The 19,419-nt window shown below is 40.4% G+C and overlaps 1 protein-coding gene across 1 annotated transcript; it reads right to left on the bottom strand.

Moving 5' to 3' along the window:
- Positions 1-1,620: 1,620 nt before the first annotated feature.
- On the bottom strand, positions 1,621-3,791 carry LOC115974287 (protein BRASSINAZOLE-RESISTANT 1-like). The gene is made up of 2 exons (XM_031094560.1): positions 3,347-3,791; positions 1,621-2,542 (listed from the first exon to the last, which is right to left on the bottom strand). Exons 1-2 carry the CDS (start codon positions 3,584-3,586, stop codon positions 1,847-1,849), a joined length of 936 nt encoding a protein of 311 aa, XP_030950420.1. The 5' UTR covers positions 3,587-3,791; the 3' UTR covers positions 1,621-1,846.
- Between the last annotated feature and the right edge of the window lie 15,628 nt (positions 3,792-19,419).

The following is a 19,419-nucleotide window of genomic DNA, read 5'->3' as shown; positions in this document are numbered from 1 at the left end:
ATTTTGTTGTCATGATCTGCTTGAAAATGAGGCTGTTCCATGCTAGCCAAATTCCCCAAGTCACAAACGTGAAAAGTATTGGCCAGTGGAGGTATGGGGGGTTTGCTGATTAGGTTAGGTGAGATTTAGAGGATACCGGTTTAAATATAGAAAAGTGTTACGTAACAATATTTTCACAATAAATTATATGCGGTAAGTTGTTATTGGTTCTAATTTAAACCTGCTATTGAAATTACTTTTTTATCTATTAATAGCAACCTGTAACAATTTATCACTTATGATTTGTTGTGAAAAATGTTGTGAATACAACATCTCTTTTAAATATATCATGACTGAATAAGCGGCCGGATAGAAAGGATGGAAGTACTTGATTATGTACAATGTGTATTGAAGTTTCACGAAGCTTATATCTTAGATGGTAAATTCTAGATTGTCCCGAAAATTTAAATTATTAGAAAATAGTAAATGCACCTTATAATCTGATACCATGATAAATTACCAACTGTTCCAAAATTTTAAGCAACAATTGAAAAATGGTGAATGTAACATCATTTAATCTAACATTGGGCAATGCTGAGATCTTGTTGGTTGGTGGGTAATAAGACTGTTCGAGTTAGCAATCTGTTATGGCAAATCAAAACCCCCACCCAACCCAAAAAGAGTGAGTTGAGTGGGGTTTTGATTTGCTATAGAATTCCAAGACCGAGAGAGGAGGTGGGAGGGGCCACAGGGATTTGAAATGTTGTGGGTTTTTTGGACAGTACTTAACTCGATTAAGAAATGCCATATTATTTGGCAATCAGCTTTTTAATAATTATTAATAATGCATAATCATTTTAGTGGAGGGGCCCTATGAAGCGGTGGTAACCAATTATCTGGAGCAAAATGAAAGCATGCCATGATTTGAAACCAATTCATCCCACTAAGAAGAGTTAAGGCAAAGAAAGCCATGACTAGCTAGGCAGCCACATCACATGCCCCAAATGACAACGAAGGCGACTTAGGCTAAGAGCTATGGATAAGACCAGATCCTTCATCACAGACAGCACAAAATGGCCTTGTTACACAACAGCTCTTTCATAAATTGGAATTCCCAAATTTTTTAGTTCTTTTATTTTAATGTTCCCACATATGAAGGTATATGAATATGAACATGAACATGAACATGGGCTTTGTCGGCTCATCCATTATAAGGCCAACCACTTCCCAGGGCCACAAGACTATTAGAATGTCACAAACCATCCGAAATATGAGCTTCCACCCAACAAAGGAACAGAATTGAAGCTGCCTGTTTGTGTGTGTATGTGTTGCATGAACAAAATAATTTATGATTGCTTGAAGTCTTGAACAATAAGAAATAGAAAATGTTAAGAGTCTTGTAGCTCAACTAGTGGCATTTTCTAGTACTTCTAACATAGACGTCTAGGTTTAAATCCCCCTCCCCATTGTTACTATTGAATTTTTTTTTTTTTTTTTTTTTAAGGAGGAGGAGAACAGAACAGTGCTTTTCTTAAAGATTAAACTTATAGTTTTGTCAGGTTGGTCTCAATAGTCCATAGAGGTGTCAGTACTTGGTAAATCCAATCAGAAGTAGTGCACAATATCTATGGGTAACACTTGTTAAACAACACAAACAAATTAATTAATTATCACTATATAAAGGAATAAAACAAACTTAGAATTATAGTCCCACATTACAAGTTTGGTTCAAAGATATGCAATTCACAGTGAAAAGAATTGACTCACAACTGCAAAATGCAGTTGAATACCAAGCTCAGTGAACCATGTACAAGCATATGATCTCTTTTCTTCAATTCTTCCGCAACCCAGATATTCCACAAGTGTTCTAAATCTTAGCCTTCCCACTTCCAAGTGTGAGCTCCAGATCATCCAATCCTACCTCGTGAATCTTCTCTCCAACCCATGGCTTAACCTGTCCACCTCCAAAGTCGAACTCTGTACTTCTCCCCATCTCATTGATTGATTTGTTGGTTATAATTTGCTGAGCAACAGGTCTCATAAGATTAAAGGTTGGAGAGGTTGGGACTGTAGATGTTGAAAGCATATACGTTTGGAAGTTCAACCATTGACAAGAATCAATGGTGGATGAATCAGACTCATCACATTCAGGTATAGTAGCTGGAGTATGAAGCTGACGGTGAGTTGGGCTTGCTGGGGCAGAAATAGCACCAAACGGGTAACTAAAGGAGGCCATGGATTCTTTGGCAATGGATTCCCAATTGGGGATTGGCTTAGCATTTCTTGAAGTTGGTGATGAGAGGGGAGGGGTTACAGGGGCGCTGTTTGAGATTCGGAGAGGAGGAAGAGACAAAGGAATGGCATTCCGCAGCAATGGAATGAGGAAAGAGGAATTGTTGGCATCATTACGAGATGGGCTAGGAAAGGAAGAGGAGGATGGACTGACTTGGTATGATGGAATAGGGCTCGGAAAGGATGACGATAGTGGACTCGGATTTTGGGAAGAGTATGGTGTGATTTTGGTGGAAGTGCCTACAAAATCTATTGGAGGTGGCCTGCATCCCTGTACAAATTCCAAAGGGCAATACATCATCAGCTCATGATCGATACATGGGTATGAAGACATTGCTGAAGTGATTTAGCAGCAATGACAAATTAAAATGGGAAAATTTTCATATTAAATATAAATCCTACACAATTTAAGAGGGGCAACAAATAAACCCTCAACCTATATTAAACCCTACAATTTACCATTCCACTTAAATGGAATGAAATTTAATTTGCTAGTTTTAAATCTATAGAGTTTAATTTGTTACACACCTAAACTATAGGGATTAAAATGTAGTTTTCCCAAAATTTAATTTCCTCTTTCAGGATTTTTTTTTCCGCTGGAGATCTATTTGCCAAGTCAAAATGATCAGCTATCAAATTAAAGAGCTTCTTTGATCCCATTTTTAGATTCAAAAATTCTTTTTTAGTATAGAAAGATTAAAAATTACTAAATTTGTTAAGCTATAAACTAATAATACAACCATGAATTCTGTAACTTGTCCAATAAGAACAACCTCTTCTAAAACTTATAATAACTATTACACCAAGTTAACACTGAACAAATATTGCAAAATGCAAATTCGTCACTCCTAGAGTAAACAATTAATAATACTATCAAAAAAACAAAGAGGAAAAACAGAAACAACTTTGATCCAAATAAAACAAGCCCATTTCTTCCCAAATCATGATCCACCCACAAAACCCACAACCCAATTATATATCATTTCACATAGATCTAACCCAAACTAAAAACAAAAACAAAAAACAACAAACAACAAAAACAAAAACACAAAAACAAAGAGGAAGAGTTTAGTACCTTGCGATAAGTGGTACCATCTTCTTCAACAGTCCAACCAGCTTCAACACAAAGAGCCTTCAAGACTTCATTGTTATCACAGTGTTTTGGCAAATTGAAGTTTCCTTGAGCTCTAAGCCCAGTAAATATCTTCGCCGCTATAGCTCTCCTCCTCCTCTCTCTCCTCCTATTGTTCTCTCTCTCTCTCCACGACGGCTTCCTCCGTGTCACCGTCGCTGACGTCGCCCCATCTGACGTCATTTTCCGGCAACCCCACCACCCAAAACTCTCTCTCTCTCTCTCCCTCTCCCTCTCTCTCTCTCTCTGACTCTGTGTGTCTTTGTGTCTGTGTGTTTGTATGTGCGTCACAGAGGATTTAAACCCATGTGCTCTCACTCACGAGGAATAGGCTTTGCCTTTTCTCGCTGGATGTGTAGAAGAATCTCTCTCTCTCTCTTTGTCTTAGCAAGCTATAATTTTTATTTTCTTCACCTGTACCTGTGTGTGCGTGTGTATTGTAGTTTTTCGTGGACTCGTTTTCTGATTGGTCGGTTTGTGTTTAGTTTGACGTGGATTGTGTACGTGTGAGGTTGGGATTTGTGAGTACTGTGTTTGTGAGTGCACGTGAGTGTATGGAAATCAGTGAGTGTCGATGATGCATGGAAATTTTTCATGAAACTGCCTTGTGATGTAATTATTAAATATTGGTGTGGGGCCCAAGCCGTTTTAGTGGGACCCACATTGGCAGAGATGATCAGATCCACTGATCAATCAGAGTCATAATCTGACGGGGTTCAGTGAGTTTTGATCTTTGATGGATCAGCATAAAGTGGGGTAAGAGAGAGAGAGTGATTCATAAAAAGGATGAGCTATGTTGTTGCTTTCTTCTCTTTTTGAGTGAGAGAGTCAAAGATTTTAGGCTGAAAAAGATAAAGTTAGAATATGAAACTTTTAGAGTTTATCTGTTAGTGCTAAGGCTAATGACCCTTTCTTGTTGTAAATGCAATAAACCCAACCCAAATATGCGATATTTTTATCAAAAAGACAAAATTGAGGTACAATTCATTAAGCGGGGTATTTTTTATTTTTTAATTAAATTAAAATAAATGATTATATGATCAATGTAACATAAATAATATAATTTTTTTTTTTTCATTACAATTAAATTCAATCTTTTTATGTACTAAAGATTTGTACTCGTATTGTGAGATAGATATGTGGAATGCATAGTAACATACATCATCCTCTATGACCTTGACAATGGTCAAAAGTTTCGTTCTCTTCAACCAAAGCTTTATTCAGCAGAAAAAAAGTCATAACTTTATCTTGGGCTATAGTTGCAACTTGCTACATGTAACTAAAGTCGCAGCCTTTACTCGTTTAAAGTGGGTAAAAAAGCCCATCGTGTATACTAGGTGAAGGTCATATGATTCTTGACCTAATTTTTAAGTTCTCTAAGTTTAAAGGAAGTGGTTTCAATTAGCTCAATTGGTTAAAGTCTCTAATTGTTAAATAAAAAATCTAGAGTTCAATTTCAGTTTACACCAAAAACTAATTAGTGTCTTGATCTGATAATAAAAATCATCATCAAGAGTAGACGTCATAAATTGAAACTTTCTCAAAAAAAAAAAAAAAAAAAAGCTTTAAGAGAATTTGATGTTGAACCTAGCTTTTCTTATATACAAGTGCAATCAATTCTAGTCTTCTAACTAGATTATGCTATTGTTAAAACATTTTGTTGCTTTTGAAATCTGAAGAGCTATATAAAGAACTATATTTCATTTGTTAGAAATAGAGAGTAACCCAAAGAAGAAGTGAACCAGCAACAAGGCATTCAAGTACTAGAGAGTAGAGAGTTAAAAATTAATCCAAAAAGCACCCAAACTTTCAAGTTTTTAATTTGAGAGAGACAAGTATCACCATAAATATCTCTTTTTAAGTCCATGAGATCCAAGCAGGGGCTTGAAAGAAATGCTATTGTTGCCAAAAATAATAGTTTCATTTAATTATTTTAGGGATAATTACAGTAAACCCACCTAAGATTTGGCCCGTTTGCGCTTTGCCTACCCGTGGTTTAAAACTTTATACTTTGTCCAGCTGTACTTCAATCTGTTACCCCCCGTTACCCACCTCACCCTCAGACGTTAGAAAAATACATTTTTATTCTAAATTAGAACATAACACGGATTGAAGTACACAAACTCACTCTCTTTTCCTCAAGAGCCCTAGAAACACAAAAATCCCTGTAGATTCCCCATTCTGCATCTAATATTGACATAGTGTTGCAAGTGTAAACCTAGACGAGCAACGGGTTGTTCGAGGGACTAAAATCTTGGTAAGAAATCAATCACTGTTTGGGTTTTTACTTTGGGCTTGTGGTTGTTTTATTTTATTTTATTGAGTAATCAATCAATGGTCAATGTTACATGTAATGGAATGAGAATATTGGTTGTATTTATTGATATTTATGAAAATGTGACCACCTATTCTTTGGATTTGTGTTTGTTTATGGGCATTTTGTCTGTCATGGTCATTGTGTCTCACAGTGGACCCAAGTTTCTATTGGGTTTAAATTTTAGTGTTTGCATGTGCTATTTAGTACAATAGAATCAAAAGCAAAGCAGAAAATGTGGTCCCTCTGTGTGTGTTGCATCCCAAAAGCAAAATAGAAACATGCAAGTGTTTACTCTTTTGTTATTTACAATTCTTTAATTGTTAATTGTATACGTGTCAAATGGTAATTTGTTATTGCAGATGGATGATAAGGAAGTGAAATTGGAGGTACATTATGGGGGTGCTTTTCTGTGGAACCCTAGTTTAGAATACTTTGGTGGGAAAGTTGAAATAGTGTATAGGGATCCTGAGAGGTTTAGTTATTTTGAAATAAAAGGTATATGTGAGAAATTGAGGATTGATGAACCGTGTAGGGTTCATTATTTAGGTCCTAGGGGCAACTTGGAGCAAGACTTGAGGCTCATACAAGATGATCAAGATGTGGTGCCTATGTGCAAGCCTAATGAGGGAGGACCAAGAGATACTATCATACTATATGTGGAGAGTGGTAATGCTCCACTTGCAGTTGAAGTTCCTGATGGTGGAGGGGTTGGTGTAGGAGCTAGTGTAGGGGCTGCTATAGGGGGTGTAGGGGTTGCTGTAGGGGGTGGTACAGGAGTTGCTACAGGGGGTGATGGTCTGGAAGAGGAGTTTGATTGGTTGAATGAAGGTCTAGAAGGAGAAGACTTTGTTGATGACATTTTTGGTGAGTCTTCTCCACCTCACACAGTGCCATATGAGTTTAACACTGTTTCAACCACTGATACACCTCATCTAAACACTAATACACCTCATCCAAACATAAATACACCTCAGCCAAACATAGATGCATTGGCCCAAGCAATGTTCCTCCTCCAAACATAGATTTAGATGAAGAGTGGGCTGAACCAGTTTTAGAGGATGATATTGCAAGTGTGGATGGTTTTGATGATGAGCAGGGACTTGGCAATTTGGAGTTCAATGAGAGGACCGATATGGAAAATGTTAGGTTGGCAAAAGGGATGAAGTTCCCAAACTCGCAGGTGTTTAGGACGGTTTTGAGGGAGTATGTGATTCAGCATCACATTGATGTCAAGTGGAAGTTGAATGAGAAGAAGAAGATTTATGTACATTGTAAGAACAATTGTGGATGGAGGTGTTATGCCTCAATGGTGACTGAAGAGTGCACATTTGAGATCAAGACACTTTATCCTAAGTGTACCTACCCCCTAACATTTAAAAATGGGCAAGTTACATCAGCCTATGTGGTAAAGAGATATTTGGAGGATTTTGGTAAGCATCCTAATTGGGAGGTCTCAAGTATTAAGCACCATGTGATGCAGAAAATTTCAGTTGATTTAAGTATTAGTCAGGTGTGTAGATCAAGGAAGGCAGTTAGGGGACTGATTACTAGGAATGAAGAGGCTTAGCATGGCCTACTTAGAGATTATGCAAAAATGATATTAAGTACAAATGTAGGAAGTAGGGTAATTCTGCAAACAGAGATGGCAAATGAGAATGTAGAACCCAACTTTAAAAGGATGTATATTAGGTACAATGCTCAGAATGTTGACTTTCTAGGTGGTTGTAGACCCTTTGTTGGGCTGGATGGATGCCACTTGAAGGGTAGGTTTGTTGGGCAATTATTGTCTGCCACTGCCAAGGATGGAAATGACAATATGTTCCCATTGGCAATGGCTGTGGTTGAGCAAGAGAACAAGGATAGCTTGATCTGATTCTTGGAGCAGTTTGCAGATGACATTGGCAAGCCAGAGGAGCTTAATCTGGTATTCATTAGTGATAGGCAAAAGGTATTATTATCATGGCTTCATTACATGCTTACCTTTTTACATGCTTACTTGCTTACTTGATTACAGGACCTTTTACCTGCAATGGAGACTCTATTCCCAACAGTGGAGCACAGGTATTATGTGAAGCACATATACAACAATTTCAAGGTTAACCACAAGGGCATGAAGTTGAAGAGTGTATTGTGGAGGTGTGCTGGCACAACATCAGCCAGAGAATTTGAGAGGGGGATGGACCATCTTAAGAGTTTGGATGAAGAAGCTTGGAAGTACCTGGCTGATATAGAGCCTGCACAATGGACCAGATCTCAATTTTCTTCAAGAGTTTTGACAGATTGTATGGTAAACAATCTGAGTGAGAGTTTTAACTCTATGATTGTGAAGGCTAGAGATAAGCCCATCTTATCAATACTGGAGTGGATCAAAGTTAGGCTTATGAGCAGGCTGTATATAAAGAAGATTGACATAGAAAAGTATGGTGGCAAGTTTTGTGTCCAAGCATACAAAAAAATTGGAACAGTTAAAATTAGAGTGTAAGGGCTTTTATGCAATGCCATCTGGGAGGTTTGTGTATGAGGTTGACAATGAGAGGGAAAGGCATGTGGTGGACTTGGTAAGGAGGACATGCAGTTGTAGAGCATGGGACTTGACAGGAATCCCCTGCAAGCATGGAGTTGCAGCCATTTTTGTGAATCGTGAGAAACTAGAAGACTACACCCATCCATACTACTACAAGGATGCTTATATAGAGACATACAAGACACTCATACCTCCCATGCCTGGCCAATCTAAGTGAATGTCAAGTGGCCAACCCAAGCCTGTTGCACCTATTGTTTATAAGCCACCAGGCAGGCCACCCATGAAGAGAAAGAGAGATGCTGATGAGCCGAACCCCTTATAAGGTGTCTAGAGCAAACAAGCTAGTGAGGTGTGGAAGGTGTCAAAAAGAAGGGCACAATGCAAGGAGATGCAAGGCCAATGTCACTGGTGAGACACCATGGGAGAGAAGGCAGAGATTGCAGGGAAGTAGAAGGCCTTCTACACACAGACAAGGATCCCAGGCCCCATTTTCATCACAAACTCAATCCTTAGCTCAGCCCCCACCAATACATCAGTCTTATACTATGGCCTCATCCTCATCCAACCAGGCAGCAGGGTCATAGCCACAAGCTCCAGCTCCACAGCCACAAGCTCCATGGTCTTAGCCACTAGCTCCATGGTCACAGAACCCAAGTCAGTGGTACTTTTCAAACTTCAGGTACACAGTTAGAGGAGTTCCTTGGTTCTTTTCAAGCTAGCCAGCACCACACACCCCTGTAGAAACATGGGACAGTAGAGCACCATCATCACAGGTACTGTAGTGTTAAGTTTGATTTTTTATTCATAAAACTGTGATACTGGTAGTTAACATGTAAATTCTTGAACTTTGTAGCCTACAAGACCACCTGCTACCAGAGGGGCTGCTTTGAGAGAAAGGGGTGATACAACTAGGGCTCAGAAATGTAGAACAAGAGGTGGAAAGACCAGCTGTGGTGGGAGAGGCAGGGGTAGGGGCAGGGGCAGTAAATGAAGACTAAGTCAAGACATTTTTGTTGTTATGTATTAGAGTTATGTAGTGTTAGGGTTTTATGTAGTTTGTAGACAATGGTAGGGCAGATAATGGCAAGACACTTTTTTATATAGCTGTTCAAACACTTTTTGTATTTTTTTAAGTTTTGTAAACATTGGGCAGCTGCAACTGTTTTGGTTGTTGTACTAAATGCCTTATATTTACTGGTAGTTGATGAAAGACTATTCAATGCCACCTTAAAATATGTATAAAATTTCTCAACTTAATGACAGATGTTCAGAATTATTATTCTGATTATTGCAATTTGTTATATGAGTTTGTTTATGTGTGCAGGGTGTATGTGTTGAATAGCAGGTGTATGTGTTAAATAGCAGGTGTATGTGTGCATTTGTTGTCTTTTCTTACAGGTTGACAAATTGTCATGCATTTTAAATTCACTTTCAACACAATTGTCTTCACACAATGCACTTTATGCACAAACCAACACAGCTCACAACATCCAACAAAACACCAACACCAACACCAACAGCTCACAGCTTACAACTCACAAGTATCCAATTCACTTTAAACAAAAATACCAACAACATCTAACATAAATAACACTTTGTCTTAAAAAGGCTTATATTATTAAGTGGTTTCAAGCCAACAGCATCTACCACCTTACATGGTTCTCATTCTCAAAAAATTCTTTCATAGTTCTATTACAATACAATTGAGGACCGCCTTATATTACAACTCATCAGGTAGACTCAATCTCATCATTCCAACATTCTCACTTGAGCCAAAACATGAAAACAACATAACCAAAAAAAAAAAAATGACAGGAATTAGTGCAATTCCGCACTTTCTCTTTTGCTCTAAAGCTCTCACTGCTATCTCCTTGAAACTTTCTCTCCCTCTCAGTGGCTTTTGCTGCCCTGTCTTGAGCAATTTCTGCCATTTGGGTAGCTTCTGCTGCTACCTAGGTAGCTTCTCTTTTCCTTTCATGTGCAAGTTGCAGCTCACTCCGCAGTAAATCCAGCTTTTGTTGCACCAAATGAGCAGCTTCATTCCCACGCATACAAGTGGGATTATCAATCCATTTAAAGAAATGACACTTGGGACCAACCTGTTCATAAATTGAATTGAACACATCACATTCCAATCTCACGTGAATCAACTAGATTAAGTAAAAAGTATACTTACCTTATATCAGCTACAACCCAGAAACCTTCTCCCAAAATTATCCACTGTCAGACTTGTTCTCAACACACAAGTCTCATATGTACACATATACCCACTTGAACTTGAGTAATTTCCACTCGAAGAAGACATCGATTATCAACTTCCTGTGAATCAAAGCTACCATCAAAACTTGAAACCCCAGCTCAAAACCATAAAGCAGAAATGCTGTACCTGGTGATGATTTATCTTTGAATATTCAATGCCTCAAGACAACCCAAAGTCAGAACCTCACCCTCACATGAAAGCACGATCAGAAAAATCAAAACCCCAGCTCAGTACAAGGGATTTTCACGTTTCTAGGGCTCGTGAGGAAAAGAGAGTGAGTTCATGTTGTTTGATCCGTGTAATGTTCTAATTTAGAATAAAAAAGTGTTTTTCTAACGTCTGAGGGTGAGATGGGTAACGGATTGAAGTACAGGTGGGTAAAATGTAAAGTTTTAAACCACGGATAGGCAAAGCGCAAACGAGCCAAACCTCATATGGGTTTATTGTAATTATCCCATTATTTTAATTGAAGGACTCAATAAACTGGATATCTTGAAATGATTATTAAATGTTCGGAAGTAAGATCCTTGGCTTTTATAGAAAATGTTTCCACGTTTAGAATGTTTATAATAGTTTATTTAATTATTTACGAAGATACTTTACACATTTTATTTTCCCTTTATTTTAAGTAGATTGGCATAGTCATAGTCATAGATATGTGAATCTGGGCTTATGTATCTTTTATTTTTGGGTCAATAATGGGATAAACCAACATTTTGAACACAAGAGAAGCCCATACCCTCACCATTATAAATAACATTAGCCCATTTGATTACTCTCTCTCTCTCTCTCTCTCTCTCTCTCTCTCTCTCTCTCTCTCTCTCTCTCTCTCTCTCTCTCTCTCTCTCTCTCTCTCTCTCTCTCTCTGGGGTATATTAGGACAGATGCTATGATTTTTTTAGTGCATTTAGTAATTTCTAACATTACATATACATGTATACCAACTAATTATTTTTTATTTATTTATTAAAAAAACTTAATTATTTATTTATTTATTTTTGGATAAATGCACCATTAGATTACATTGTATTTTTATAAGTATACACTCTTTACCTGTAAAATATTAACATAAACAAAAAAAAAAAAAAATTGGAAATTGTTATTTTGGAAGATTTAAAAAATATAATTATTGAGAATGAATAAAGGAAGTGTGGGGCCCAGCAATTCGTGGACCAGGCCCATTTGCCCTTAGAAAGTCCGAGGGCCCAATACGAGGAGAACTGTGGCCCAAGCTCCATGACGCCGAGCACGGACCAATTTTTGGGAGGCAGCCGAGGACAGTCTAGTCCTCGGCAGGCCCATAATCCGCCCAGAATAAAGGGATAAATTCGTAAGGAAATCCAAAATACCTTGGGGCGATTACCCTAAATACCCTTCTGGATAAGGCCCAATGCCTGGCAGAACCGTACTCTACAGCTTTATCAAGTCATCCCCAACAATTCCGGGATTAGACTGATGGGACCAATGTCAGTATTTGTAAAGACTGACCCTACACGTGGACGAAGGATATCGAACGCACATTAGTATAAAAGAAGAAGTAAGTGAATCTAGCAAGGGAGAAAGAAAGGAAAAAAGGAGACTTCATGAGGAAGATCGCCGGAACGATCCATGCACAGAACAGAGAAAGTCCTCCGTTGGACAGCCGGAAAGGACCACAAGGGTCCTCGGATCAAGTCCGAGGATCCCATTCTCAGAGGTGGCAGTATGGCGGGGCTTTAAACGTTTAGGCCCAATCCATTTTCCACAGGGATCTTTCTGAAATCCAGACCGGACCATCCCCCCGTGACCAAGCCCAAGCTTTTCAAGCCCACTCTCTACAAATCGTATTGTGAGGGATCTCTCCCGCGTGAACCCGAAAATGTCACTGGGCCGCGCAGGAATCGTGTCCTTACAATTGGCGCCGTCTGTGGGAAGCATGCGCGCTTGGCGCAGGTGGCGGTGGAGTCAACTCTCTACTAAGCAAAAATCCACGGAGCTTCCTCCGTCTCCTTTGACGTGCAGCTGTTGTTCCGACATAAACTTCTGCTAGGGGCTACTCCTTGCAGCGCCCATGGCGTAGGCAGCCCTAGGGGCTCTTGGCCTCAAGCCGGCTCTCCCCGCCCTGATCTAGGGGCTTACATCCGAAAAACAAACCAAACACAAAAAAAAAATAAATCTCGTAAGTTTTGGACAGAACCAAGGTCTTGCATGGTCCTCGGACTCAAACCTATGGGGAAACCAAGTACAAGAGATGAAAATCAAAAGTTTTGGACAGAACCAAGGCCTTGCATGGTCCACGGACTCAAGCCTGTGGGGAAACCAAACACAAAAAAAATAAATCTCGTAAGTTTTGGACAGAACCAAGGTCTTGCATGGTCCTCGGACTCAAACCTATGGGGAAACCAAGTACAAGAGATGAAAATCAAAAGTTTTGGACAGAACCAAGGCCTTGCATGGTCCACGGACTCAAGCCTGTGGGGAAACCAAACACAAAAAAAAATAAATCTCGTAAGTTTTGGACAGAACCAAGGTCTTGCATGGTCCTCGGACTCAAACCTATGGGGAAACCAAGTACAAGAGATGAAAATCAAAAGTTTTGGACAGAACCAAGGCCTTGCATGGTCCACGGACTCAAGCCTGTGGGGAAACCAAACACAAAAACAAATCTCGTAAGTTTTGGACAGAACCAAGGTCTTGCATGGTCCTCGGACTCAAACCTATGGGGAAACCAAGTACAAGAGATGAAAATCAAAAGTTTTGGACAGAACCAAGGCCTTGCATGGTCCACGGACTCAAGCCTGTGGGGACTCAAGGTCTTGCATGGTCCTCGGACTCAAACCTATGGGGCCTCAAACAGAACCAAGGCCTTGCATGGTCACGGACTCAAGCCTATGGGGAAACCAAACACAAAAAAAAATCTCGTAAGTTTTGGACAGAACCAAGGTCTTGCATGGTCCTCGGACTCAAACCTATGGGGAAACCAAGTACAAGAGATGAAAATCAAAAGTTTTGGACAGAACCAAGGCCTTGCATGGTCCACGGACTCAAGCCTGTGGGGAAACCAAACACAAAAAAAAATAAATCTCGTAAGTTTTGGACAGAACCAAGGTCTTGCATGGTCCTCGGACTCAAACCTATGGGGAAACCAAGTACAAGAGATGAAAATCAAAAGTTTTGGACAGAACCAAGGCCTTGCATGGTCCACGGACTCAAGCCTGTGGGGAAACCAAACACAAAAAAAAATAAATCTCGTAAGTTTTGGACAGAACCAAGGTCTTGCATGGTCCTCGGACTCAAACCTATGGGGAAACCAAGTACAAGAGATGAAAATCAAAAGTTTTGGACAGAACCAAGGCCTTGCATGGTCCACGGACTCAAGCCTATGGGGAAACCAAACACAAAAAAAAAATAAATCTCGTAAGTTTTGGACAGAACCAAGGTCTTGCATGGTCCTCGGACTCAAACCTATGGGGAAACCAAGTACAAGAGATGAAAACCAAAAGTTTTGGACAGAACCAAGGCCTTGCATGGTCCACGGACTCAAGCCTGTGGGGAAACCAAACACAAAAAAAAATAAATCTCGTAAGTTTTGGACAGAACCAAGGTCTTGCATGGTCCTCGGACTCAAACCTATGGGGAAACCAAGTACAAGAGATGAAAATCAAAAGTTTTGGACAGAACCAAGGCCTTGCATGGTCCACGGACTCAAGCCTGTGGGGAAACCAAACACAAAAAAAAATAAATCTCGTAAGTTTTGGACAGAACCAAGGTCTTGCATGGTCCTCGGACTCAAACCTATGGGGAAACCAAGTACAAGAGATGAAAACCAAAAGTTTTGGACAGAACCAAGGCCTTGCATGGTCCACGGACTCAAGCCTGTGGGGAAACCAAGTACAAGAGATAAACATCACAAGTTTCGGACTCAAACCTATGAGAAAACCAACTACTCGTAAGGAAAAACTACATTACGTAGAATTTGGATTCATCTGAGGAAAGCTCCCCACTCGCCATTGGGACAGTTCCCAAACTGCGGGGATTCGCAAGTCTGCTCTTAGATCTGCAGCACCAAGGGAATCGATGCGACTTAGGGCAATACGTCACCTGAGAAACAATTTGAGTTCTTTACCCTCCGTCAACTCCTTGGACGGTACTCTCATACTTATCACAGAATATTCAATTGTTATTTTTGCTAGTTTCCTGAGTTAAACCTGCTATGAGTTATCGCCGTAAGGTTTGGTAGTGTTGGTACATTAGAACTGATTGGATTATGTTTCAAAACTTCCTGCTCTAAGTATCATTGAAGAAACAGACACAGGGAGCACACCCTTCCACAAAATAATGTTGCAAAAAGAGTAGTATTCAAAATAAGTAGGCAAAATTTCCTTTCTTATTAAAACAAAGAAACAGTACAGCATACAACAAAAAGCTGAAATCAACTTGTGATAAAACTTGCTACATGATAGAAAGGAAAGTTACAAGGAAGCAAGAGAAGGCCGAGGAGGTAGCACAGACGAGACGTGGGCTACTGCTTCGAGGCCTTGTCCCTTCCCCCATGCTTTCGCATGCCCATAGCTCCGGCAGCAAAGGAGCCCAACTTGAGCCTCACGCCGCAGTGGGGAGGATGCAGGTAGCACAGAGGAGAGGTTGGCTACTGCCTCAAGACCTCGTTTCATCCTCAACGCTTTCACGTGCCCGAAACTCAGGCAGCAAAAGAACCTGACCTCAGGCTAACACCATCTACAAAGAAGATGCAGGGAGCAGAAAGTTGGGAAGCCCCCGCAGAAATTTGCCGGCTGCAAGGTAGACAGTGCTGATGGTGGAAATTCCTTCTTCGGACATACCAAAAATCTGGCATGACCAGAACCTGCTTCGGATTTTGACTAAAAACGTGGGAAACACCCTCACCCCTCTGTCATAAGGGAATATTTCTTTGAATCTATGCCTTCGTTGCCCGAATATCACTCTTCTGAGCTTGAGGAGAACGTGGCGCCTTTGCGGCGGAGAGAGTTTTTCTTCCCCGACCCTCGTCTCAAACATGACTTGCTGCGGGAGGAAGCTGAAGGAGGAGACTAAGGAGCTGGTGCCTAGGCAAAGAAACTTGCTCTCTTATTTATTTGAGGAGATAGGGTGGTGGCATTTAATTAGCGCAGCTTCCCAAGGAACGCTACAGACAAAACGTCTCCAGCTCGACTTCCAACAAACCTCTGCAACGACAAGACTAAAGGAGCCTCGTGGAGGTGCACCTCGAACATCGGGACACCCAAAAGTACCGCGTGGCCAAAGACTATGGAAATATCTCCTAATCTGTGGGCCTAGTAAATTCGCGGCCCATGCCCTTGCTACATGATGGCCCACGGACTACGGCCCACACCGGGTAATAACTAATGCCGAGGACAACCTCCCGCCCGGCCGCGTACGGGATACCTAAGGAGAGGGAATAAAACAGAACCAAGGCCTTGCATGGTCCTCGGACTCAAGCCTATGGGGAAACCAAGTATAAAACTATTATTATTATTACAAGTTATGGACTGAACCAAGGCCTTGCATGGTCCTCGGACTCAAGCCTATGGGGAAACCAAGTATAAAACTATTATTATTATTACAAGTTATGGACTGAACCAAGGCCTTGCATGGTCCTCGGACTCAAGCCTATGGGGAAACCAAGTATAAAAACTATTATTATTACAAGTTATGGACTTAACCAAGGCCTTGCATGGTCCTCGGACTCAAGCCTATGGGGAAACCAAGTATAAAAACTATTATTATTACAAGTTATGAACTGAACCAAGACCTTGCATGGTCCTCGGACTCAAGCCTATGGGGAAACCAAGTATAAAAATTATTATTATTACGAGTTTTGGATAGAATCAAGGCCTTGTATGGTCCTCGGACCCAAACACGGCATCAAGCCTCCAGTTCTCTCCTCGGCCAGCATGGGTAATCATTACTTTTCACTGGTCGGCCTTATTGGGCCAAACACTTATATTAGAGTTATGGCAACATCTTTTTATTATCAAGTATTTTGGTCTTAGTTGTCATCGGTTTAGATACTTTCTCATTAAGCCGAGCAGCATTTACCAATATACAAAAACATAAACGGAATATGCAAAATGAAATAATAAACACTTTTATTAATATAAGAGATTATTACAATGTACGAAAAAGGGCTCAAACAAGCCTATACAAAAGGAGAACTGCTGAAGCAACGATAACACTCGCAGTACAGAGAAGTAAACAGTCAGGCTTCTTCTAAAACTCATCTTCAAGGTCTCTTCAGTCTCTGCCTCAACATTGCTCATATCATGACAAGAACCTTCTTCGGAAAAGGATGAAGGACAAGGAAGAAGAATTGAAGGAGAAGGAAATAGTAAGGAAGAAATCAATGAAGAAGATGGAGGAGATGAAGGAGGAAGATGGAGGACATGAGTAAAGAAGGAGGAGAAGAAGAGAGAAGGGACGAAAAGAAAAAAAAGGAGCAAAAGAGGGAAAAGGGAAGGCACCAGGACGGAACTGGTGCTGGGAAGACTATAAGAGGAAAGCGGAGGAGGGCACCAAGGAGCAAAAGAGGGAGAAGCAGAAGCACTTAGCCCCTGCCTCAGCCCTGACTCCTAACACGTTGGTGCCATATTAGGTATGCTCATGAGGAGCCGGGTGGTGCTGGTCTTGGTTGTTCTCGACTCAGTCGCGCCGAGAGTTCGACACGACGAGTCCCTGCTTCGGATTTTGGCTGAAAGAGAGGCGAGACAGATCTTAAGTCTGCGCCACCCTTGCCCTGATCGAGCCATTTCAAGTTTTATCAGAATATGGTGTCTAGAGGAGGGGCATGATTTCTTCATCATTTGGTGCGATCTCAGAAGAATAGAAGGGAGTTAGTACGAAAGTGATGGCCTCCTGCTTGCCTTCTTATAGGAAGAGCAGAACGGATGGCATTAAATGCATTCAACCTTCCCAAAGAATCTGAAAAAAAAAGAGGCGTCCGTTCCACTTCTCCACCTTATCAAATGAGCCGCTGGACATAAATGAGCCTCATTAAGGGGAATTCATTAAGGGCGCGTCTGGGACATCCAAGCGGCAGGAGCAGATTCCGAGCGGATTAAAAGGAATCCCTCAAAAACCGCCTGACTTCCTGAGAAACAGCTCACATAAATGCGGGATTAAGCTAAATGGGCCATATTAAGGGCCCGGGTTTGCCAAAACCCTCCTTTCCAATCCGGAATTCGGATAGAAGGGTTTTGAGGGGCTATTGTGGGGCCCAGCAATTCGTGGACCAGGCCCATTTGCCCTTAGAAAGTCCGAGGGCCCAATCCGAGGAAGAACTGTGGCCCAAGCTCCATGACGCCGAGCACGGACCAATTTTTGGGAGGCAGCCGAGGACAGTCTAGTCCTCGGCAGGCCCATAATCCGCCCAGAATAAAGGGATAAATTCGTAAGGAAATCCAAAATACCTTGGGGCGATTACCCTAAATACCCTTCTGGATAAGGCCCAATGCCTGGCAGAACCGTACTCTACAGCTTTATCAAGTCATCCCCAACAATTCCGGGATTAGACTGATGGGACCAATGTCAGTATTTGTAAAGACTGACCCTACACGTGGACGAAGGACATCGAACGCACATTAGTATAAAAGAAGAAGTAAGTGAATCTAGCAAGGGAGAAAGAAAGGAAAAAAGGAGACTTCATGAGGAAGATCGCCGGAACGATCCATGCACAGAACAGAGAAAGTCCTCCGTTGGACAGCCGGAAAGGACCACAAGGGTCCTCGGATCAAGTCCGAGGATCCCATTCTCAGAGGTGGCAGTATGGCGGGGCTTTAAACGTTTAGGCCCAGTCCATTTTCCACAGGGATCTTTCTGAAATCCAGACCGGACCATCCCCCCGTGACCAAGCCCAAGCTTTTCAAGCCCACTCTCTACAAATCGTATTGTGAGGGATCTCTCCCGCGTGAACCCGAAAATGTCACTGGGCCGCGCAGGAATCGTGTCCTTACAGGAAGAATAAAGAAATATTAAAAAAAGAATAAAGAAAAAATTGGAATAGAGAAATGATAGAGAGCCTATTAAAAAATTGTATTTGAAAAAAATAGGTAGGCAAAAATAAAAAGTAACTAGTGACTCTCCAAACAGTATAGAGCCCTAGAGATGCTTTACAATTTCTTGCTTCTACTTCTATATTTTGATTATTTATTTTTAAATTTTTTAACCTAATGTCAAGTAGTACATACTACATAGTCTCTTTTTAACATAATGTAAAGTAGTAAACCACGTACTACTGAAGACCCTATGTAGCCTACCTTTTTGCATTTAGAATAATTGGGAGATTATATTCTTATTACATTTATTTGTTTTCCTGGCAAGTGTTACTTTTTCATTTCAAACGCTTGAATTGGGTCCTATGCCTCAATCCTCGGTTTTAGATTTGAAAATACTTTAGTGGAACACACCCTACAATAATATTAGTAGATAACTTCATTATAATATTTGATATGTGATTATGTTTTAAGTTCAATGTATTCTCCATCATGAACATGATGTCCTTTTTATGAAATAAATATTTGATTACCTATAATTAAAATATATCTAGTTAAATTTTCCTTACAAATAAGTATAACATGTTTTCTATATGAATTTACTGGTAAATTCTTTAATGATTGAATAGAAGATCTAGGTTTAATTCCCGCTTAAATCAAAAACTGATTAGTGTTTTGGTTTGATGATAAAAAACTATTATCAAGAGTGAACGCCATAGATTTAAACTCTTTAAAATAAAAAATGTAACGACTCATGATGTAATATTTCTAGAATTAAACAGGAATTTAAACCATAGAATGGAAGATTCTACGACCAAAAAGCACCTAAGAGTTTGTTTAACCATTGTCCTGCAAGGCTGCAACAAATTGTTTTTCAGTTACTTTTAATTGACAAAATTTGGATCTTTA

The sequence above is a fragment of the Quercus lobata genome, chromosome 2, assembly GCF_001633185.2.
Source record: "Quercus lobata isolate SW786 chromosome 2, ValleyOak3.0 Primary Assembly, whole genome shotgun sequence".
NCBI classification, from domain to species: domain Eukaryota; kingdom Viridiplantae; phylum Streptophyta; class Magnoliopsida; order Fagales; family Fagaceae; genus Quercus; species Quercus lobata.
The sequence above is the reverse complement of the archived record's forward strand: the minus strand, read 5'-3'. Positions and strand labels throughout refer to the sequence as shown.